Source organism: Oreochromis niloticus, linkage group LG19 (genome assembly GCF_001858045.2).
Source record: "Oreochromis niloticus isolate F11D_XX linkage group LG19, O_niloticus_UMD_NMBU, whole genome shotgun sequence".
Taxonomy (NCBI): Eukaryota; Metazoa; Chordata; class Actinopteri; order Cichliformes; family Cichlidae; genus Oreochromis; species Oreochromis niloticus.
The window spans coordinates 14329921-14353535 of record NC_031983.2 but is presented as its reverse complement, the minus strand read 5'-3'; the positions used below and the strand labels follow the sequence as shown (position 1 = coordinate 14353535).

The 23615-nt window shown below is 40.6% G+C and overlaps 1 protein-coding gene across 4 annotated transcripts in view; it reads right to left on the bottom strand.

Moving 5' to 3' along the window:
• Positions 1-23615, bottom strand: part of rps6ka1 (ribosomal protein S6 kinase a, polypeptide 1) — a 46202-nt gene that overhangs the window by 5501 nt on the left and 17086 nt on the right. The window contains exons 1-14 of one of the 4 annotated variants that reach the window (XM_005477157.4): positions 8992-9123; positions 7984-8037; positions 5266-5382; positions 5009-5090; positions 3976-4056; positions 3724-3803; positions 3376-3482; positions 2596-2633; positions 2088-2230; positions 1924-1994; positions 1259-1347; positions 1063-1127; positions 854-956; positions 435-565 (exon numbers count right to left, since the gene is read on the bottom strand). In XM_005477157.4, the coding sequence (XP_005477214.1) occupies positions 435-565; positions 854-956; positions 1063-1127; positions 1259-1347; positions 1924-1994; positions 2088-2230; positions 2596-2633; positions 3376-3482; positions 3724-3803; positions 3976-4056; positions 5009-5090; positions 5266-5382; positions 7984-8037; positions 8992-9033 (1203 nt within the window). In that variant the 5' untranslated portion in view covers positions 9034-9123. Of the gene's footprint in view, positions 1-434; positions 566-853; positions 957-1062; positions 1128-1258; positions 1348-1923; positions 1995-2087; positions 2231-2595; positions 2634-3375; positions 3483-3723; positions 3804-3975; positions 4057-5008; positions 5091-5265; positions 5383-6530; positions 7101-7983; positions 8038-8991; positions 9124-19145; positions 19273-23615 lie in introns of those variants that run through there. The other 3 variants (XM_005477158.4, XM_003453245.5, XM_005477156.4) reach the window with 3 other exon arrangements.

Here is a 23615-nt window from a genome sequence, read left to right as displayed (position 1 = left end):
TTTTAGTGTGTCGAGTTACTGTTGATCATGTTGCGGGCAGCACAGTGTGTGGTGGTTGGCACGGTTGCCTCACCACCATCTAGCCGGGGAATTTCTGTGTGGGGTTTGCATTTTCTCCTCATGTCATGTGTTTGTTCTTTCCAGGTACTCCGACTTCCTCCCAGCGTCCAAAGACATGCGCTTAGTTAACTGGCCATTCTAAATGACCAGTTAACCTAACTTCCTCCCATCACCTCCAACCAGTCGCAGCAGATGGCTGCCCCTCCCTGAGCCCGGTTCTGTTGGAGGCTTCTTCCTGTTAAAAGGGAGATTTTTTTTCCCTCCCACTGTCGCCAAAGGGGTCATAGGGGCAATTTCTCTGTTTTCTTTGTGTCCAGCCAGAACAGGCTCCAGTATCCAGTATTTATCTATCCCAAGAGTGAATAGCTACTGACCTGAACCACTGGATGTGGTGGGGCCTGCACTGGCTCTGATGAACCATCCTCCTCTAACAGAGTTGATGCAACAAAGCTGAAGCCTCTGAAGAGCTGGTGAGCTCCAGCACTGGGGGGTACACCAGGGGAGTCTGCAGGATAATAAAGAAGAATAAAGGCCTCGGAAAAATAGACAGGTTTATTGCAGTAATGTTAGAAAACAAAAAGGCACTGCTATAAAAACTTCACATTGATGTATTATTGACAAGCACAGCTAATCATAAATATGTTAGTGCATCCCAATGTTGCTGTATCTCCTTTAAATAAAAAAATATGTGCATTGATTTTTTTATTTCCACAGTTGAGAGAGGAAAATAAAATACTACTGAGGAAACCACACAGGAAAAACACCGGGTGAATCTTCAGCTTTGATTTCCGACCTTTAGGTGTGCGGGAAGTGAACTCGGAGTCGAAGTAGAAAGTGTCATCCGGACGTGCGACCGCTGGTCTGAACGGAGGCTTTACTTCTTTTCGGAAGAGTTTCTAAAAAGGAATAAAGAAGCTTAACTCACGCTGTGCAGTTGAAGTTAATGCCACCTGTGATAGTTGCTATAAATTCAAAAAACACATGTAATCAAACAGAACTCACATTCCAGTCTATGGTGGAGTAGAAACCGTGCCGCTTTATTTCCTCAGCGCCATCGGCACCAGATCCTGCAAAACATCAAACAGAATCAATCACAATAAAAAACTACAAACAAACATAAAGCACAGCCCTTCCCTATGAAATCAGATAGAGTGTGTACCGTCGTTTGTCAAAGTCATGTTCCAGAGCTGATACTAACCCAGTCTGTTGGCAGGGTTCCTTTTGAACAAAGCCCTGAGCAAAGATTGGGCCTCTGCACTCAGGAACTGAGGCATTCCAAGACGAGCCCTGCACAAACACACAAAGAAGGCTTCCAGCTTTAATTATTGCACTGGATATAGAATGAGGCAGTTGGAATATGTTGGAATAAGTACATTTGGCAACAGGTTTTTGTGTTGAATTGAGTTTTTCCATGTTCTCCATGTGCCTGCAAATTTACTCTCTGGGTTAGTTCCTAAGCTGTGAGCCTGTTTAGGACGTCATGCCCCACCTGACCGCCTATGCAGGTTGGGCATGGACAATCTGGGAAAACAATTCAATTAAAATAAGTTGGTAAAAGGGATTCCTGAGCGAGGGGAAAAAAAACTTTTTTCAGCCTACAAATGGGGCAAGAAAACGTTTGAGAGCAACTTAGCTGGTAATTGTAAATTGACTTCAGATGTAGTTGTGAATGTGCCTGCTCAGCTGTCTAACTGTGTTAGCCCTGTAATTTACCGGCTTCCTGTCCAAGGTGTAGCCCACATCTCTCGCCCAAAGTGAGCAAGAATAGGCTCTAGCCCCCTCACATGCTTTTGTCGATGGACTTAAGTAGTTAAAAGGGGGGAAAAAAATGAATGGATGTTCTTGAATCCAGGTGGTACTCACTTCAGAATGAGATTCATGGTTTCTTTGCGGTCCTTCCCTTGAAATGGCAACGCTCCTGTCAGCATCTCAAACTGTGAGGGAAAACACAAAAAAATGTAATCAGCATACTTGACTAAATCAGTGCGTAATATTTGCGCTCAGCCAGTACGTTTTTTCCTCCTTACCATTAGTACCCCGAACGACCACCAGTCGGCGCTGTGGGTGTGTCCCTGCCTGTTCACGACCTCTGGTGCCATGTACTCCACAGTACCACAGAAGGAATAAGCTTTCTTCTCATGATCAATGGCTTCTTTACACAGGCCGAAATCTGAAAACACACAACAAGACATTAACCACTGACCCGCATCATACACATTATAGAGCTGCACAATAGCTACAAAAAGCTTTAACATGAAGCAGTTTCCCCACAAGAGCTCTGTTAAGGTGACTTCTTAGTTATCATTAGTTTACTCTGGTTGAGGTTAAGAGATTCTAAAGAGTTTTATCACAGATATTCACGATAAAGTATTATAATTAACTTGGGGAACATATACAGGATGTTATGGAGACATGAGTCAGCGAGATAAAGCCGTCACTGCTGTGAATCAAGGTCAATGTGGTAGAGGAAAGGAAAGTGTGTGTGTAAAATGAATAGTGAGAGGTAGATGTAAAAGAAGAAACAAGGAGGCTCACCTGTGAGTTTGATGTGTCCCTCCTCATCCAGAAGAATGCTAGGAGAAAACAATGTCACATATCAGAGAAACTAAAATCTTACAGGGTCTGAACATTTTACCCAACTTTCCTTTGCTGTATGCTTTGCTCAGTTGTATTATGTCTTGGTGTCAAAGTACATTCGGCTGCCGGATCATTAGGTACCATTAAAAACAACTGAAGTTTAACATAGCAGTCCGTATGTGGTGGTCAAAGTTATAAAAACATGTTTCAGTTTCAATACAACATGTTAGCATTCAAAAGCACCAAAATTTAAAAAAGCAACACATAAATGAATCACCGGTTCTTTAAATTAGCGGCGGTGTAGGGTCTTACACGCATACTATGAGATCGAGTGTTGTGCACAGCACACGCTGAGGAACAAACATCGACAGCTGGTGGCAGCAATGTACCATAACAAGTACCGATGTGCCAATTACGGCAGAGAGTCAGGGAACACAAGCTAATGAAAACGGTGCAGGGTTCAACAAGTAAAAAATACTTTGCAGTGAGTGCAATAGAAATATGAGAGGAGGAAATTGTTGCACTTTGAAGTCATCACTGCTGTCTGGGGTTGTGGCTACAGGTCTGCAGCAGGGAAGACACTTTTCCCACACTCACTGAAATGCATGTTGTTCTTCTGGATCTATCCAACTAGGAGACGTTTATGACTGATGCACTGTGTGTATATTTTTTATATATATTTGTCATTATACATTTCCTGCAGCATGGCATGCAAAAAGCTTGGTTTTCCTCTCTTACTTTTCAGGTTTGAGGTCCCTGTAAATGATACCCAAGCTATGAAGGTGGTCCAGTCCTAATGCCAGTTCTGCTAGGTAAAACTTCACATCCTCCTCTGTGAACATCACCTGAGGGGCAAAGGAGACAAAGAAGAGAGAGGATGTGACACACAGAGAAAAGGAAAATGAGACAATAAGAGAGCATAACACCGCAGAGCGACACAATGTAGAATAAATGGGTAAGCACATAGCAGTTTATAGGATAAATTAGTGGTCATAGGACTGAGCCTGACCTCAGGTCAGCATAACAACACAATCTAAGTAGTCACTTCTTTTTTTTCCTCTTTTCTTTTTTTTTTTTTTTTTTTACCTCTTTGGAGAGTCTAGTAAAAAGATCCCCTCCTCTGAGGAAGTCCAGGATCAAGTACAACTTCCCTTCAGTCTGGAATGCTACAGATGCACAAATTCACATTTAGTTCAACTGTAAATCAGGAAGCATGAGTAAAGTTTCTGGAATGTGAAGTAATAAAACAGTAAATCAAGTCAGTACATCAAATAACATTAATAAGAGGGAAGGGAAGCAAGGGAAGCAGAGTCTTATAAAAGCATCAGGCTGACTCACCATAGTGCAGTTTGACAACAAATGGGTGATTGACGTCTGCCAGGATGTCTCGCTCCATCTTGGTCCTCACACGGTCTCTGACTGAAGGCCAATGATTGAGGGTTAGTGTGGCGTTATAAATCTTGAATGCATACTGTGTCATACTGCATACTGTACATAAGCACAGAGTATGGTAAATGTACTACAACACACCAAATGCTGGTACTGATGAGAGTACAATTCAACTTGGACTCATTAGGCTGCAATAGGAGAGGATCCTCAAATTAAAGCATAGCCAAACTTTTAAATAATGGGGTCAGTGCTGAATGTTAATGATGACCTAAATTTGGGGATTTTGTGCATGCAACTGCGACTCTGAGCACAGTAGATTAACTCAGCTGCTGCTTAAAAACTTCTGTTCACCATGGGCAGCCAATCAGAAGAAAGCTGACTTCAAGCAAAAGGGAAGGAATGTAAAATAGCGATTTTCAGACAGAGGGTGACCTTAGGAGCTGCACCCAGAATAAGGCGAGTAATGATGAATTTGACCTGTGAGTCATGAAAAGCTGTTAAAGAATAAAAACGCGGAGCTTTAAATGAGAGTAAAAGGTCCCCGTTAAATTTGCAAGGCTGCACAGAACCACCCACATGATTTTGGGAGACGATGAGAAGAAATCTGATGCCCCGATGTTTGCAGAAGGTGAGACCACAGCACCTGTTCATAGGAACCCACTGAAAGCAGTGGTGGTCTTACTATGCACACATACCACTGCATGTCATAGCTGTCTTTGTGTTACAGGAAATTCATACACCCTTTTATATGAAACTAAACAACCACTTGAAAAATGAAGTTGCCAAACACGAAGCCTTTTCAAATCAACATTACCGGAAAGGTGAAAGGTGCAGCTCTACAAAAAAAAAAAAAAAAAAACAAAAAAAAACCTCACTCACTTTTCTTTGGGGGTTTTTTTCCTGTCAATGAAGCCAAAAGCCAAAACAGAAAAAAGCAGCAATTAAAATTTCACGACCACATCCAAGCCCGATGCTGCTGTACCTTTTAGTGTGGCCTTCTTAAGGACCTTCATGGCATAGAGCTGGTTGGCATCGGGAGGAGTCACCTTTCGTACCAGGAACACCTGCAAAAGAAATTTTTTTTTTTTTAAATTCCCCCCAAAAACATAACAAACACCAAAAACACTGTTAAGGATGCAACGATTTTTGTAGGTTGGGGAGTAAGAGTAGCAAAGGAGGAAGAGAAAAATAGACATGCAGTCAAAATAGAAAGAAACCGAAAGAGTAAAAGCGAATTACCTTGCCAAAGGATCCCTGTCCCAGGACTTTGAGCAGTTCAAACTGAGAGGCATCAGCTTTCTCTGAGCCTTCCTTGACCACATGGGTGATGTTGATCTCTTTGATGTCTCCATCTTCCTAAAGAGTGAAAAAAAAAAAACGGATGGAGGGAAAGCAGTCAGTGATCACAGAACGACAGCAATGCTGCACAGCTGCAAAAAAACCTCAGAAAATGTCACAAGCCGCTTGCTTATGCAAAGATAACAGTTGTCCTGTGGAGGTGCCTCCTGCTGTAAATAGCATCACATCAATTCAAAACATTTCAAAAAAAGAGGAAGCATGGTAAGAAGTGAGATGTGCATGTGAGCACAAACAATTGCTTATCGATGCGTTTATGTGCTTTTAGCATACTGGAACTGGTGGTGTAAACGTTCAGTGGAAGTAGATCTGTGTAAAAGCAAGTTCACAGCAAGCGCACTCTTACAACTGGGTGGAGCCCAGCTGGCACCGCTCACAGCTCCACCACATGAACACGCGCAGCTGACCTGGTGTCAGCCTCACCCAAAACTCAACAACAACAACGATGCAGAGAAGAGTTTTCCCCTCCCTTGATAATCTTCCTTTAATTTCACACCTCGGGCCCTGTGATGAAGCAAAGTACAGTAGGTACCCTGCTGGGAGAATTTTAGACTCACCAGTGCAGTTTCAGGGGAAAGACTTTTTCCCCACTTCTGCCTATGAAATCCAAATCTCAGGGATCAGAAAGCAGAACATCCGGGCTGTCCTGCTCCTAATTTCTCCTTTATAGGCATGTTCAGGTTTACACTATTACCATGGATCCTGAATAAAGCTACATTTGGTAATTTATTTGAAAAGCAAACAAAAAATAATAAAGTGCAATCAGCTGACCGTTGCATAATCAATATTTCAAAGAAGTGACGAAAGATATATATTTTCAGCAGTCTCTTCTTTCAGCTTTTTAAAAGTTTCTACAAAACAACAGCCACCGCCATCACCACAGACCACTGCAGCCCGGGACTTTATTTGACAACAGGAAACCAGAGTTGGCTGAACACAGCAGGCTTTCAGTTGCACCTTGTTTTCTGAGCAACCACGACAAGAGCGAATACAAAACCTCGTTTGCACTTTGCTGTGCTGATGAATCCCTCTTTTCTCCTCATTTTCTTAAAACTCAGTTTCATTAAGACGATGCCACTGAACGCCCTGTCAACGACTTAACTACTCAAAGTTGATCGAGATGTCAATATCAGGAGGTGTCACTTTACCGTCCAGTGGTTCCGCGGTGGAGGTAAAGTGCCAGTGTCCTTGTCCGTTGCCGCCGTGGGTCTGTAGGTGTTACAGTGAGCAGGGCTGCCAGTCAAGGATTTGTTCTTTTTGAACAGGTAGATGGACAGCATGCGAGTCAGGTTGAACTTTCTCTTGTCCTTCTCCATCTCAGCATTTCCCAGAGTGTTGTATCATCCTACCTTCATCCATAACAAGGTACACACTCTTCTACCTCTCATATAATCATCTCAAATCTCACCTCATCTCACCGAGAGCACACTTTAGGCTCGTTTGTGCTTTCATGTTAGGATTCGTTGTGTGGACTGCAGGTAAATATAGAAAAGTCTCTCAGCCTCTGCCCTTTTGTCGACTGCAGAGGCCTTCTGCTACATTTCTTTCAGTGCTTCATCTTCATGTTCTCTTCCATTCTGTCTCCGGTCCTTGCTCTCTCCCTGCCTCTGTGTCTGTCTGATTAGACCGGTGTGCCTTCGGTGAATGACTGCAGCTGAAATGAACTGGAACCGAAGCGAGCAGGAAGGAAGAGCCTGCTGTATTCTCACAGTCCTGCACCCAACTTCTTGTCACACTCACACACACACACACATGTGTGCGGCTGAAAGAGAGAGAGAGCGAGAGCGAGAGAGAAAAAGAGAGAGAGCAAGCGAGCAACAGGAGTACACTGAAACTCAAAAGACGCACAAAACAGAGAAAGAGATAAAGAAAAAGGAAAAAAGAAAATGCCGATTAAATGCTTTCCTGAATAAATGTGATTAAAATAACCCAACGCTTTATTTGCTTGTATTATCAGTAATTTCACAGACTTAAGAACCCAACTCTGTGCCACTTCCCTTTACCCATAATTCAACACAGAGGCCAGCGTGGAGGAGGATGGCAGAGAGAGGATGATGTGTCCCCTCTCGGTGTCAACACACCAGAGAGGATTCAGACAACTCACTGCCTCTGGATGACAGAGATTTTCCTGTCTGTGGCCAGGCATGTTCCTCTCTTCCCCCTCTTAACAGTCCTGTTCCTGCTCATCCTGTCTCCTAACACAGCTCTCGCTGCTCGAAAAGTGGTCTTGAGATCCTCTTACTTTCCTCCATTGCTCACTTTATTGCTGTTTATACGGCAAATACTTCTTTAACCTGAGAGAATAAGCCATTACGCGCCTGTATATAGAGCATGAGTCAACTCCTCTTGACCAAAGAGCAGCGTTACTTGGCTGGCAGCGAACCTGCACTGCAGCCTGTGCTCAGAAAAGGTTATTTGCTTAACAATTTTGTGATGAGAGAGTACATTTCCCAGAGGGTGGGGAGACGAGAAAAAAAAAGAAAAAGAACATACAATCTGACATGGATGAAGCAGGATGCAGAAGTAATGTTTGTTTAGCGAGGGAGGAGCTGCAGAATGAATCGATTTAAAAGCAACAGTACACAGGTGGTGAGAGCTTACCTGGGCTCTAATAGTGGCATAGTCCCTCTCTATCCAGGAGATATGAGACTCGTTCTAGGAAGTGTTTGAATGGAGCAGTTAACATGAGTTACGTAAAACATGACGGGTTTTGCAACAGGTACATTCGTACCTGTTCATACAGATTTGCTGCAGGTACACCTCATTAACACACAATCACACACACACACAGAAGAGGGTAGAATAGGGCCACATTAGTGACAGGAAACTTCTCTTCCCTCCTACTTCTCACTTCCTCTTTTCTTGAACTGATCTCACATCCTTCCTGCTCGATAACTAGATAACCAACTACACAGGAGAGCTGAGTTTACAAGCATGACAGCTGTTGCAGAGAAGAAGCTGAAATTCAGTGTTATGACTAACTATATATAAAGGTTCTCGTGTTATCTGGAATCTAGAGTACTCAGGAACAGCTGTCTTTTGAAAGTAAGTCACATGGTGTGTGGGAGATTAAAAAAATTAAAAAGAAAAGAGTATTCACACTTCATGGCCTCACACTCATTTTTTGTGGTTTTGCAGATCAGTTTCAGTTTGATTGCATTAATACCATGACTTTGCCAAAACGCAAAGACGGAAAAACAGAGTATCTACCTTTTAAATTTGCTACACCGGTTGAGTGAAAAGGCAGGATCTTCCGTGAAGCAGCATTAAAAATAACATTTTTTATGATTTTTGAGGGTGGAGGAGGTGGAAGATCCTCCATTCACATCCTCCTTTGTTTCCTGTCATTTCACAGCTGGGAAGATGCAAACTCTCACATCCACCCTCACAGAGGAAACCCCTTCATCCACTCCCAAAATATCACACAACACACTCGCGCGCGCGCGCGCGCACACACACACACACACACACACACACGCCAAGCACTCCCTAAAGCTTTCGGCAAGTCCCCAGCACATTCTTCACCCAACCACACTCACACGCAGCTGCCCACTTCACAACAAGCAGAGGTTTATAACATGCACACATGAAATAAAAGCATCTACTTGCCTCTGGGATGCGGTTTTTGGTGCGGAATAAGAACCTCCACATGTCTGTGTCCAGATACTTCCATGTCACTGATGCTGTCACTGGGTGTCAGTGAACCTCTGTGACAGTCACACTTAGACACTTGCTTCTGTGTCAGTTAGCCAACAACTCTGTATGCAATACCGCAACAGATACAACCTTCCTGTATGCTAAGCAAAATGGGAAGTGAAGTTATAAAAAATGCATACGAGCAGGGGACCGATTAGCTGTGGACAGCATAGAAGGAAAAGGCTCAACTCAAGCAGGAAATAGCTCTTTCTCAATGGGAAAATGAATCACAAGTCTATACAACAGCTACAAGGACAGGTTTATGGAGACAATGAGAAGAACTTGAATCTTCTGTGTCATTTTAGGCAAAAAGTGGGGAAACTGACTTCATGCTTTTGCTTCAGTTTGAGATTCAAGATAGCAATCATGCAAGGTTTTCAATTTCCGTTGACACATCATCTGACTAAAAGTCCAACAAAGCCTGAAAAAGGGCAGAGTAAAAGTTTAACAATAAGAGAATCCTACAGTCATGATAATCTTCGGTTGAATCAAAGCTTAAACGAGCTAACACAAATGCTTCTCTGAGTCCGCTTATGCAACATTTGATAACCTTTTCAGACTGCTAGAGAACAGATGCATCGACTGTGAGAGATAGATATGGTGTAATGCCCTTTCATTAACACAAGGGGCCAGTGCAGGTCTGCAGTCGGTCCACTGGTAGGTGTTCCAAAGAAGGATGTCATAAGAAGGAGCTTTAGCCAAGTAAGGGCATGCTCACATTGTTAGCTCATGCCTCATCCAAATCCCAGTGTTGGCTCTGACACCAATTACAGTAAGGGAGACAAAGTGGGACAGAAAGGAAACATGTGGGAGGTGATAGGCTGGAGTGCTGTCCAAACACTGTCCATTCACAGCAGCAGAGGTCACACCAGTTTAAACCCTACAACAGTCACGTCTTGCGTCAAAGCAACGCACCAAAGCTCGAAATGATGGCAAAGTTCAGAGGAGAGAATCATTACAAAAAATAAGACAAGAGGAAGAGACAAGAGGAAAAGAGAAGTCACTGGTCAAATGGTGCTTGAGCCTGGAAGAAGGAGTTAATTTAGGCTGTTGCTCTCTTAGTGTTTGTGTCTTGCACTGTAGCTTCTCCTCCTTCCTGGAAAATGAAGCGCAAGCACCTGTACGTTTTCAACTGCAAGACAGCTCCGACTGCTCGGACAGAGGATGACGAGTGAAAGCGGGAAGGTCCAGAGAGGGAGACAGAGCAGTCTAAACATTCATCTGTAAAAACAAATACCCACACTAGACTTTGCCTGCAAGAGCAAACGCACTCAGAGGAGTAAAAAAAAAAACACACTGCAGCGGTACCCTCACAATGACGAAAGATTCTGAGATTATATAAGAAGACAAAAAGAGACTGTAGGCAGCATGGATCATATTTTTAGGCATTTCTAATAAAAATGCTTTAAGGTTATAAGCAGGAACGGCTACTTTTATTAATGTCTAATAAAAGTCCCTGTACTGAAATGTTGCACCCTCATTTAAATCTGCAGCTGCATAATCAGTTATGATTGAGATTAAATCAACTTTTAATGTATAAAATGTCTAAAAATTGTCAAACACTGGTACTTAAAGCTGAGTAATATGTATGTGAATGTAGAACTAGTTTCATTTAAAACTCATGTCTTAGTAATATTGGCAAATATTCCCATCACTTGCACATGATTAACTAATCATTCAGTTCAAATCTTAGTGTACAACCCTCTATGGGTCATTAATGAGAAGACATTTTTTTGCTCTCGCTTCATCATTTATTGCTTATTTAAGGAGGAAGACTTAAACCATCAGAATTCAAGCCACAATCTAAAATCATGACCACTTAAAACGCCCCTTAAGTGCGACACATACTGTCTGTTCTGACTTTCACCTGGACCCGAATTTTAACCCTCATAAGCAAGTTCCCATGACTTGCAAACAGATATATTGGGTTTCACAAATGATTACACAAAACTCATTTTTCCTTCCACATTTTTCCATAAAAGGGCTCTTGCCTAAGTGCTAAGCAGCACTTTTGTGTTGAAAATGATAAATGATACGAAACGATGACGATGGCTCCCTTTTCATCAAATCCCAACTGTTTTATACTAATTACTGGTTTTCATGCCCATAGCCTTGAAGAGAATTACATATCATTAATAAATGAATTATTAACCACTTTTAAAAGTGGTTTTCTGTTTGTCAACTGTTTCGCACGAAAATTACAGATGTTCAATAGCCTGGCATGTTTTGAGAAAGAAGAAATGCATAAACACTGTTTAAAGTGAGATATTCAGAGCTCTACAGTGTAACTATGCATATGCACTCATGCGGGATTTCAATGCAGGAGGTCTAAAAGAGTTTTGTATCCGACAATCACATCATGAACTCGGGCTAGAAAGTGGCTCTCTGTTTTTAAATCAGCCAAAGTATCTTCCTTCTCCTCTTTAATATCTGAAGGTGGGCACCAAAGAACGGGACTATATTTTGGAGGGCAGGGAAATCATTCAACTAGTTCCTTTCAAAGTCAATTTAACACCTTTGATGGACAGGCTGTTCCTTCAGCACACCTTTTCACATTTTTAAGCCTCTCCGTCTGCTCTCCTTCATTTTGTCCTCTCCCATGTCCCATTTGTACTCTATGACCTCCACCAACACCTGCTAACAGCCGAGACTGACAGGCTGGTACAAAAAAGGGAAGAGGGTGAAGGAAGGTTGGAAAATGGACATTCACCTGACTCCAGTCAAATCCTTAGTCATCCCATCGTGATGCTTTAATACTAGCTGAGCCTGGGGCAGGCACTACCATCATAGGATACCACTGGAGAAAAGACTGGGTTCAACCAAGGAGACTAAACCAAAGGCTTAATGACAACATAAGGTAAATAGCCTTAAACCCTCAACACTTAACATGAATATCTCTGCCTTTGTCCAGCAGAAAGGTGGAGGATCAAGCCTTCATCCACAGTCCAGCACTGAGAAAATCGGTAGGGGAAACAATCTTAGAAGGATAACTTATTCTTAATTAAAATTGTCACTTTAAAAAGAATAAATAAGTAAATCTGTGCTGCATAGGACCTCTTCTTGCTTTAACAAAAAAGAAAAGAAAAAAAAAAGAACGCATGACAAAGCCATCGGGTGTTTTGCAACATGTATCATGCTTTGACATTTGTTTTGCTGGTGAAGGGGACTTCCGGGGTTAATATCCATCCCTTAGCAGACTGAGCCATCTGTTTCCACATCCAAAATACATTAGGTTTTTAGGTAAGTAACTGCCCAGAAGATGACACTGAATTCATACTCTGAAGTGCACATTACACAACTATTCAGATCTCATCATGTTGCTATTCAAAGCTTTAACATTATGTTTTAGAGACGCACATTGTAAACACAGAAACAGGAGAAGGATTATGTGACGGAGCCACATCAGGAGGATTAAGTGACAGCTAGGACGGACAAGTGAAGGCACTGCTTTACTGACTGTAACTAACTGCAGGGACACTACTTATGTGTTAGCTGAGCCAAGCTTTCTGAGGAAGTTTAAAAAAAAAAATCTTTAAACCAACTTTGAAAGCATGCATGTAAGGATAAGTTTATTTGCAATGCACAGCTGCGATGGTTAATTAGCGATGACCCTAACTGTGGAGTTGGAAAATTGTTACCGTCTTTTTACACTTTTACACAGTGCAATGACATTCTGCAACTCCATTCATAAAAGTGATAATAATAATTAAAAAAAAAAAAAAAAAAAAATAGCAACCCCGTGAAGTCCTGCCCATTCTGACCACTTGCACGCGTCTTAAACTTTGCATGACTGAACATTAACTTCTGCAAACTAATCAAATTTTCACAGCATCATCATTAGTGATGAGAGTTAGGTCTCTAGAGCCTAAAGAGCAGATCTTAGTTAAAGAGGCAGAAGTGTTCAGTCCTAAAGGCAGCAGATCAGGTCATTAGTGCTACCAGAAGAATCTGTTTTTCTGGAATCCACTGGATTTTGCACTGTGAATCGTCCCGAGTGTTAGTCTGTCCACATAAAGGAAGTTGAAGGGTTGCAGTTTTGATAAAGTGGACAAGATCCAGTGCATGCTAAAAACACAAGAAAATCATAGCGCAGCCCAGGAAGCCTACTACAAAGGGAAAGTTTACCAAAATTAGGCACTTATTTAAGCTATGTATTTATTTGTTTATTTACTCGAGAGAGATTTGTAATTAGGAACCAAATTCAGAGTACACTACACATCATGGCATCATTAAATTTGCATCCACACTGAAGGCGATTTGCTTATCAAGCTGACGATCAGTCTCTTGTGGACATTCCAGCCTCCAGTTGCCTAAGTAACCCTATAATGTATTTACTACCAGGTTATATGTCAGTCAATAGTATCCTGCAATCTCACTGGCAGTCTCTTCAATTGCTCATCATCAATTCAGCTCAAATGAAGTCGCTGAATGTCTTTCCCTTTTTGTGGTTTTAGGTCGCCATGTTGCTTCCTGTACGGATGCAGTTTTTGTAACAACAGAACAGCAAATGTGTAAAAAAAGGAGAAGCATTGTATAGACTTTTTAAAAAACTAATCACATGAACAAGTGGAATGTTGAGGCCAGAGGAAATGGCCCAGCAGGAGTATAGGATTAGCACAGATACTACAGGAAATCCTGTCATGGCATCTGTAATATTTATAGCAGCAGCATGGATAGCCGTAAGATGATTGGCAGTTCAATGGGCCAGTTGACATCGGGTTAAAATGGCCTTGTGTAATATCCACAGTGGGAGCTTTGGTCAATAAATACATTAAGAAAAGAATGAAAAGAAATGGCAGAAATGATTTAGAGAGAACAAAGGGGCGGGATAGAAGGATAAATGAGAGACGGAAGAGTGAATATACACAATGAGGTCATCGATGTTAAAGCTAAGCTGCATGGCTGCGGTGGAAATGTGTAGCACTCTAGAGCCGGTTGCATATATATGTAAAAAATAAAGAGTACTTTTGTCACTCATCTATAATTTGTGTGTCAACACACAAACATTTCCACAACATCTAAAATAGCAACTTCAAGTGTTACTCAATCTGCACTTCCTGCTTACTCTCTTTTTCTCCCAGGTTTTTCCCCTTTAGAAATCCGCTCAACCAAATGCCAAATAAACCCCCAAAATTCACATACAGACATAAAATACTAGCAAATGCATATAACCTTTTTTTTTTGTATTGTAGGTATTGAACGCAGGAACAGAGGGACACCAATACAAGACTTTAACTTGAAAAGATAAACTGACAGAAAAAAGGATAGTTTTTTGTTAACTTGATAGAGAGAGAGGAGCAAAAGGGCAGAGCATGGAGACGACACAATCAGCATCCATATTAATGAGAACTATAAAGGATGAGTGGAAATGGTCGGAACGTTTTCCTTAATCGACCCTCAGAGGCAGAAGTGTGAAACTATGGCAACTGCGTTTTTGCTGTCTCCGTCTCCCAGCATCCTCTTTGCAAGACAAGAGGTAGTTTCAGAGGCAAGGCCATTCACATAGGAAACATTTTTTTAGATGATGGTTCCAGGTAATACTTGCCAGCCTCCATCTTCACAAATGGAGCACTTCTGTTCACACTCTACTTCAGTTTGGAATCTGATGCCAGAAATGTCTTCTACTTATCACCCATGCAGCATGAAATGGATTATACTATGTTTATTTTGGAGGTAATATATGATGATGGCCTTTAAAGGTTATGTAGCTTGAGACTCTAATATCAGAGACCTTTCAGAACACACAGACTTATCAGAGTGCACACACAGACTGGATGATTAATGGAGCTGACTTTCTGTCAGAGCATCCCTGGGTAATCATTACCATGACCATGTCTGAATGTGATAGAAAGAGAGAAACAGACTGTCCCTTTCTCTCTGTGTGTGCATTTAAAGCCCAACTGGTATATGAATGAAAATCCCAATGAGCACACCCATTACAATTTATGAAAGTATACGTTTGTGTGAGTCTGCTCTTGTGTTTATATGCATTATCATTCTCCTCCTGGCAGCACAAGTCACAATCGCGGCTTAGTGACGCCGAGGGCACAGTAACCATGACGACTAGGCCAATAGCAGACATGAATGGATGACAGAGGGGATGAAGTGAATAGATGGATGGCTCAAGCTTCTGAGGGGCATCTGCTTCAAGTTGAGACAACCCCCCCCTCCCCCAATCTGTTTTGTCATTCGTATAGATCAACAGGGAGGGAAACAGCAACAATACATGATAACCCTTCAGGTCAGGCAAGATTGTTGAAGAGGGAGAAACAAGTTGAAAGATAAGGAAATGGAAATTCTGATTCAGCTTTGACCTACACTACCAAAAAGTTAGAAACGACATCGTTTTTGAAAGAAAGCACATCTAATACGTCACTAAAAATAATTAGAAATGTTTTAAATAACAGTTAATGATGAATGAATTAATTCAGAAATCATTTAAGATTTTAGCAGAATATGCTTGTAGATATACAGAAGCTTATACTCTCCATAGAAAAAGGAAGTTTTTTCTAAAATCCATTGTTAACTGCATCATATTTGTGCCCTGTCCAGGGTGTACCCCACCTCTTGTCCTATGATAACTGGGATAGGCTCTGGCCCCATCCCTGCGCAAACCTGAATTGGATAAAAGGACCAGAAAAGATGGATGGATGCCTTGTTTAAAGAAATAGATGTGATTTCATGAGGGAAACTGCCAAAAAACAGTGTACTACACTCTTCACATACCAGCACGATCCTGCTCTACCATTTAATGAAGCCAGCTGAGGAAATGTGGGGTGTCTATTCTCTTCATTGTGTGTGTGTGTGTGTGTGTGTGTTCATTCCAACATGTCGCATTACTTCTCGACAATAATGAAAACTAACCAGTGTAGCATGCACTAAACTCACCAAGACTGCCTTTATTTTCATGCAATTTTTAATAACCATTAACAAAATTGGTACACTGCTTTTCAAGAGGTTTCACAATATAGAAAAAACACAACTTCAGCAAGACAACTTATATAGATTAGATGCACATCTAAAAACACTTTAAACTCTAAATTGGACGTAAGGTGTTAAAAGTTTAGGTAGATTTCCATTTTAATCAAGCATCTCTTTCTGAGCAGTGCTTACCTTTGAAAATATCTCATCGCCCCTTCCTCATCTCTACACATCAAATGTGATTTTTCTCCCTCTTTTGAGGAAATCCAGCCCTTATCCAACTACTGTTCTACTGTAAAGATCTAGATGCCTAATTGTCACATCCTTACAGGTTAGAACAGGCTTGCATTTTTTTTTTTAAATGATCAGTTAATCCTTTATCATTAAAAAAAAAACTTGCATTAGGTAACACAATGTGCCAGTAAAACACATACATAACGTTGCCAAAAGATAAGTATAAATTCCATAAAAAATAACAAGTGATTTTGATGAATCACTACATTTACACCTCTCAAATTGATTGCAAAGTTAGTAGTGCACTTTAAGCCATTTTTGCACATTAGACATGTGGTTCACCAGGTTGGTCGCGTTCTCACTTAGGCACAGAATGCCTAATCATTCGATATGAATTCACTGGTCGAACAGATTATTTCCTCATGGGCACAATCAGACATCACGTGGACTTGCACCTGGAATCATACAGGTCAAATTACTGTTTAATGCCTAATGTGACTGCAACGCACATTTGGTTTCTCACCTGCACCTCCATCGGGTAATGCCTACAAAAGTTCAAGGCTGCAATGCATGTACATAAACAACTTTTTTGTGGCATTAGGCAGACAGAGGCCTCTAATATAAATTTAATATTAATTTTCAGGTAACATATGCTGAACTTCCAAAAACATTTAGGTGTTTTTCACGGCTTCTTTTTCTTGGCAAAATTGGACCTTGAACACTTTTGTGTAACACCATCCTATGAAAACCGAGCAATCAGATCAGCTATATAGTTGCAAATCAAGAAGAGGGAGAGGGTAACAGAGATTACCATGTGTATGACAAAATCCAAAGATTTAGAGCCCCCTTTTAAAACAGAGGCAGGCTGGGTAATTGGACTGCATATCACATCTCCTAGTGTCTCTGTTTGTGTGTGTGTCTGTTTATATGCTCATCAGATCTCTAACGCACCTAAACTGAAACTGCAATCTACATCTGTTACTGCTGATGACAAACTCAGATAAGAGGATACCCGGTTGACACAAACACACACAAACCACACCTCCCCCTTGGGTCTGCACATGCAATCATAACAGCGTCTGTTAGCTACTACAAAGAATAGAGGGGCATTTTAATTTGTATTAAAACCTTCTGGAGAGGCTCAATTAACCTGCTGCATAAACAACTGCATGACTGGGACTTGATAAGACGTGAATGATGGTGTGTTTTTGCGTGTTTACTTTTGTCTGCGTGGGCCTGTGTGTGGATAAGCCTTGCTAATAGATCATTTTTTATTGTACCTGAAGATTGTGCTGAGACACAGCCTTGCACACAAAGTCCATCTTGCGTAATGAAGTCGATTTTCCATTAAAGAATCTTGTTAACTGACTAACTTGCCATGAAAAAAGGAACACCAAGAGTAGTTTATGCATAACAGATGAGCCAGACATCGCTCTTACCACTCACGGAAAGCTATAAGTTTACCTGGACCTATTCAATCGGGCTCATCAATGCCAAACATCCTTTCTGCAAGACTATGGATGACCTTGTTCAAGAAGAGAGAGAAAGAAAAAAAAAAAGGATTCATAGTCACAGAAAGGACTTCTAGACATAGTCACTTAAAAAAAAAAAAAGCAAAAACAGCCTTGAAAACAACTAACTTCATAGAGAAGAAGTTAGACTGAGAAACTTCGTAAAGCAAGTCGGATTAAACGGAGATGAGTCAAGGACAAATGCTTAACAAATCATTAGGGTCGGCCTTTATCTGAACTACAAGGCATGATGATGAATTACACTTTGCTAAGGAGTGCAGAGAAGTAGTGATGGAAGACAGGGATGAGGAAGAGAGGAAGGGGATGATGTACTGGAATGTACCAGGTAAATGATGAAGGGCAGAGTAAGAGAGAGAATGAAGGAGGGCATCTTCAAGCCTCAGTGCTTTTCTCATTTAGCAGGGCTGTGTGCGTTTGTCCATGCGCACACGTGTGTGTGTGCGTCATCAGGGTTCCCTTCCTTATATCATCCAGAGCGTCGTTAGAACAGCAGAGCCCACTTTAACAGAATCCAGAGGCTGTTTCCACTTGTTATCGTCACAGTGACTTTTCAAATCGCCTGATGAAACTAGCAATGAAGGCAATTGACAGGTCTGGTTGTTCAACGTCAGCCTGCTGGTGAAATAATCAAATAAGCCAGACTTTGTTGCCTCTGAAAATGACACCTACAATCGCATTTCTATGTGCGATGTGACGAGGTGGAGAGACAAATAGGAAACAGGGAAAATCAAACAGATTGAGAGCATGGGAAAGAAAAGAAAGTCGACATTTCCAGGCCAACACCCTCAAGGGCAGCCTGATAAGATCAAGTCTTTGTGATAAGAAGGTTTTTACACAATTGTTTTCTGGAAAAAACAAGAATGAAACATGTGCGTTTCCTTTCTGGACAATGACAAATCATAATTCGAGCTACATTATTCCCAACCACTTAGAGAGCTTTTTCACGCAGTTTAATGGGATCGACTGCAGAACAGATGCTTGAAGGAGGAGCTGTAATTAACTTCCAGAGAAGCAATGCACTTTAGATAAAGACACCAAACCATGCAACACTGTACCTTCTGTTTTAAAGTGAGCAATCAGTGTGCCTGCTGCCTGCACGCATGACCACAGTGAATCTGCAGCACACTGCGGCAATTTATTGCACGTCTGTGGTCGCCTATCTTAAATATACCAGCAATAGCATGCAATTATATATTATACATAGTATATGAAAGTAGTAGGAAGTTGCTTTCTTGAAGAGTGTTCTTCAAGAAAGGGGAAAAACCCCCCAAAAAACACAACTAATTTTAATTAATCAAATAATTTGTGTGTACACACAGTTAAAGAATAAATCAGAACTAAATACTTCAAAAATAAAGAATCAAGATGCAGCTCACTTACTAATCCTTTAATTTCCATTCCATAATCCAGGCTTTTCAACCCCTCTTTTCTCGTAAAGGTCACTTGTTGTGCCTCTCATGGGCCCGAGCTACTTTCTATTAACACACAGGAACAACAACTGCTTAAAGTCTTGTCTCAGACTTTGACATCAACTTTCAGGATGTGGCTTACTTGTGAAGTACAGACAATTGCGGAACCTCAGCCAGAGCCATCGGCTCCGCTCGTCTACAAAATAGCAATCATATCGACCGCCTTTAAAGAGGTCTCCCGAGCTGAAGTGGTTCTTCAGCATAAAGTTGACTTAATTTCATGGTTCGGAAAAGGTTGATTAGAGCTTTTCAGCAACTGAGTAACATTAGGTTGACATAATTACAGAAACTGTTGCAGCATATTTATTTTGACGTCTTACTCGATTGCCGTCGTATGAAAATATCTCATCATATATATCTTAATGTCTTCGCATCGAGTCTATCCCAGCGCTCACACAAAACTCCCCTCCTCAAAGACCCAATTTATTATTTGAATCTTCGGTTTTTAGCTTTCCCCTTTATGCAATTGCAGTATTTCGTACTTCAGAGTCTAGGCAGAGCCGCTTTACAGTTGAGCAACACTAACTGAAGCTTCTGTATTGTGGTGTTTCATCTATCTGCTGCACCTTTATCTTTCAGCTTTGTCTAAAACGAATGTTCAATTAGGACGGAAATCTCATATCATAATCACGCATGAAATGGAATATGAAAAATGGTGTTGCAAGATATGGAAGTCATGTGTTCGTGACTTCCACTGCAGAAATAAAATGATAAAATTGAAAAATCATGTGCTGATAATACTGATGTTGCCATTTATGTATAGAGTATTTCTATAGTATCAATAAGATGTTTATTGACGAGTAACATCGTTACTGTGCAAGCATTTTTATACCGACTCTACAGTGACACAACAGATGACATGAAATCATATCACCAAGGTAATTAAACACCTAGAAATAAGCCAAATGAAAAAGAAGAATAGATGAGAAACAACAACATAATGAAATATTGTTTCCATTCATTCACATTGAGTCCTGTGAGAGCAGAAAGGACAGCAGGTCAACCTAAGCGTTGTTACAATGAATGAGTAAAGAATAACTAAGTTATAGAAAGTATGCAAAGAAATTCACAGGCCTATTGTCACATTTATGCAAATACACACAAAGCAATCACACGCTGGCCTGAAAAAAAGAAAAAGGAAAAAAACGTGTTAGCAGAAGTGTTAGCATTCAGCGTCTTACAAACAAACAAATCTTTTGCGAAAGGTTACAACAATGCGACAAGGTAAACTGAATGGGACTTCTGCATCCATTCAGAAGCCTATCGAGCCTCATCATATTCAGTTATGGATATTCAAAGCGAGTTAGAAAATGCTGGCTGGTTCGTTTTATTTGAGGACCTTGGCAAAGCAGGGTGACAGGATGCATAAATCTTTTGGGAGTTTGCTGATTTTGTCGCTAAAAGCAGGAACAGAAAGGAGCACAGTATGTGATGCCTCCATCTCAATGCAGTCTCTGGCCGAAAAGCCCTTTAAAAGAGCTACCATAAATTATGTTGAGAGTCAAAGTCCAGCATTTTAACCCCTTCTGGTAAGATAAATAAATAAATAAAAACAACCAAATAACATTAAACTGATGGGAGTTTTGGAATATATTTCCTCAAGTGCACTTTACTTTATTAATTTACATGAGATGACCTCACACCTACAGGTTCAAGCGACACTGAAGGAAATCAGATGGTGTTTTTAAAGCACAATAGCCCATGCATAACTACCATATAGCCAACAATAAGCAAACATGACAAAAAAAAAGAAGAAGAAAAAAAAAAAGAGGCTTCATCTAATTTTTATGTGCTTCATGTGACTAGTTATTCCTACTGCTCTAATGTAAGCTTAATGGCTTATTCTTTTGATGTCACCCAAATATTTGGCTGTTTCACTTGTTATTCACCAACAGCTAATTACGGTGAAATCCAAATAAAAAGCTTTAAAAAGCCTAAAAAAAGAAGAGACACACAAAAAAAGACACATGCTGTTCAAACTGAGCATCAAGACGGGGAACGAAAGGGGATTTATGTAACTTTGGTTGTTGGTGCCAGATGGGTAGGTCTGAGTAAAGTTCTCTGGGTAAAAATACCTTGACAGGAAGGCAACAGTAACTCATGCTAAGCAAAAGAGCATTGCTGAATGAAAAATACATTGAACCTTGAAGCAAATGTGCTATAGCAGCTAAAGAGCACACCAGGTGACAGACAGGACAGGAAACTGAGGCTACAAATCGCAAGAAGTCACTAAAATTTGGAGAAGATTTTAAATATACTGCTAATACGATGAGTCTCAATCCATGAATCGACATTGCCCTGTATCAATGGTATATGACCTTTATGACTATAGCATATACATATTTTGATGACTGCTTCTAGCAGGATAACATGCCATGCCACAAAACTCAAATCATCTCAAAGTGGGTTTTTGAACATGAAATTGCACTTTTCTGATGTGATGGAACAGGAGACTCGCATCATGGAAGTGCAGCTGGTAAATCTGCAGCAATTATGTGGTGGTGTGATGCGATGTTTCAACCAGTTTGTTGAATCCATGCCACAAAAAATTACAGCAATTCTGAAGCCAAAGAGCATCCAACCTGGTACTGGAAAGGCGTAGCTAATAAAGAGTCTGGAGATTAGTCTCTGTATACTAATGATACTAATGTTCAACATATACTGTAGAAGTTTCGTTTATTTCAGCATCTATTTCATACTTGTCAGTATAAGACAGGACATCTTATACTGACACCATCCTCACCCATCATGTTCAACTACTAAACCAGCAGTGTTTACAATTTGAAGATTATTAAGTAAAATAATCTTTTTCTTATATACACATTAATTTAATTTTTAACTGACTGAAAAAGGAGACAGATGTAGTATTATCATCATCATCATCATCATCATTATTAATATGCATTTCCAGTTCACTATTCAGTTACACATTACAGCTTTTACCACATCAGCATGATTCAGCCATGCTTGATTCACCACAGCTTCACAAGGATTAGCTAAGCAACAACCACATGGCTAATTAACATAATATGAGAGTTTTGCTGAATGGGCCTCAGGTAAACGGTGGTACACACAGTCAGTGTGCGTACAGTAAAGACAAGAAGCCTTAGCTTATTTTACAGAAATTTGGGCCTTTTCCTCTAATTTTGGTCTTGCACATATAAAACACAAATATTTATATATTTTTTAAAAATCCCAAATTATGTGCTACCACTTCTCAACTGCTAGTTATATTTATATACATTTCTACACATGCTTTTTACATACAGTGATGTAGAGATTATGTATTTAGATTGAAGTATTGTATCCTGACTTGAAAAGCTGGCCCCAGAGACGATCCATCTACGGAGGCCGTCTGTTGATTTCAATCCCATGTTTCAATTCTGTTTTTGCTACGTCGCACATCATCAGTAGTGGTGTAGCAGAAGCTGGAAGTGAAAGCAATTAAGATAGCTAGGGTATGGAGGCAAAAATCTCGATAGAGGAGAGTCAAGGAAGCGAGCTTCCCACCCAGAGAGTGCTTTATGCTAGTCAGTTTAAGTGGTGGTGTGCTATGTTGTACCGTTGGTGTAGGCGGGAGGAGATATGATGAGTAAAAAATTATAATTTCAAGGAAATAAAATAAAGTGAAGCAGAGCAGGACTGGAAAGAGCAATAAGTTCTGTCAGCTAATAATCACTCAAGAGGCCTGTTAACTCTGTGAGTCACATATGAACGGGAAACAATCTGGCATCAAGAAACAAGAAAAGGATGAGCAGTCCAACGGAAACAAACAAAAAGAATAAAATATTCCACTAGAAGCAGACAAACAGCACAGTGTCGGTGCCTGTGCTATATCAATGCATGTGTATGAGTGTGTGCATGGCTGAAGGCTTCCACCTAGATGTCCTATCACAAAGTGTGACAGTGCTCTCGAACTACTGAATGATGTAACGACAGAGCTGTCAGCAAAACAGTGCTATAAACATGCAAACCAAATATGCACACACAGCCCTGGTTGTTAAGTGTGTGTGTGTGTGTGTGTATACATATATATTTGTGTGTACATATAGTGTGTGCCTGAGCAACATTTGTGATGGGAACCAACGTTACCTCTGAGCCTGAGTCACAATGCTGCCATCAACAGTTTCTCCAAATAAAATGTAAACCTGGACAATTTTTATTCTTTCCGTTGTCGCATCCTTCAGATGAAACACAAATCTTTTGGAAAATATGCATGTTAACACCCCGCATTTGCACAAATACCCACAAAGTAGATTTACAGTTCAACAGAAATGAACAAATCCAGAAAGCTGCAACATTTTAAGGTTTATTTGGCAATAGGAAGATGAGAGTACATAGTTGATTTAAAAGCAAATATCAGTAAAGTTCATCTGATTTC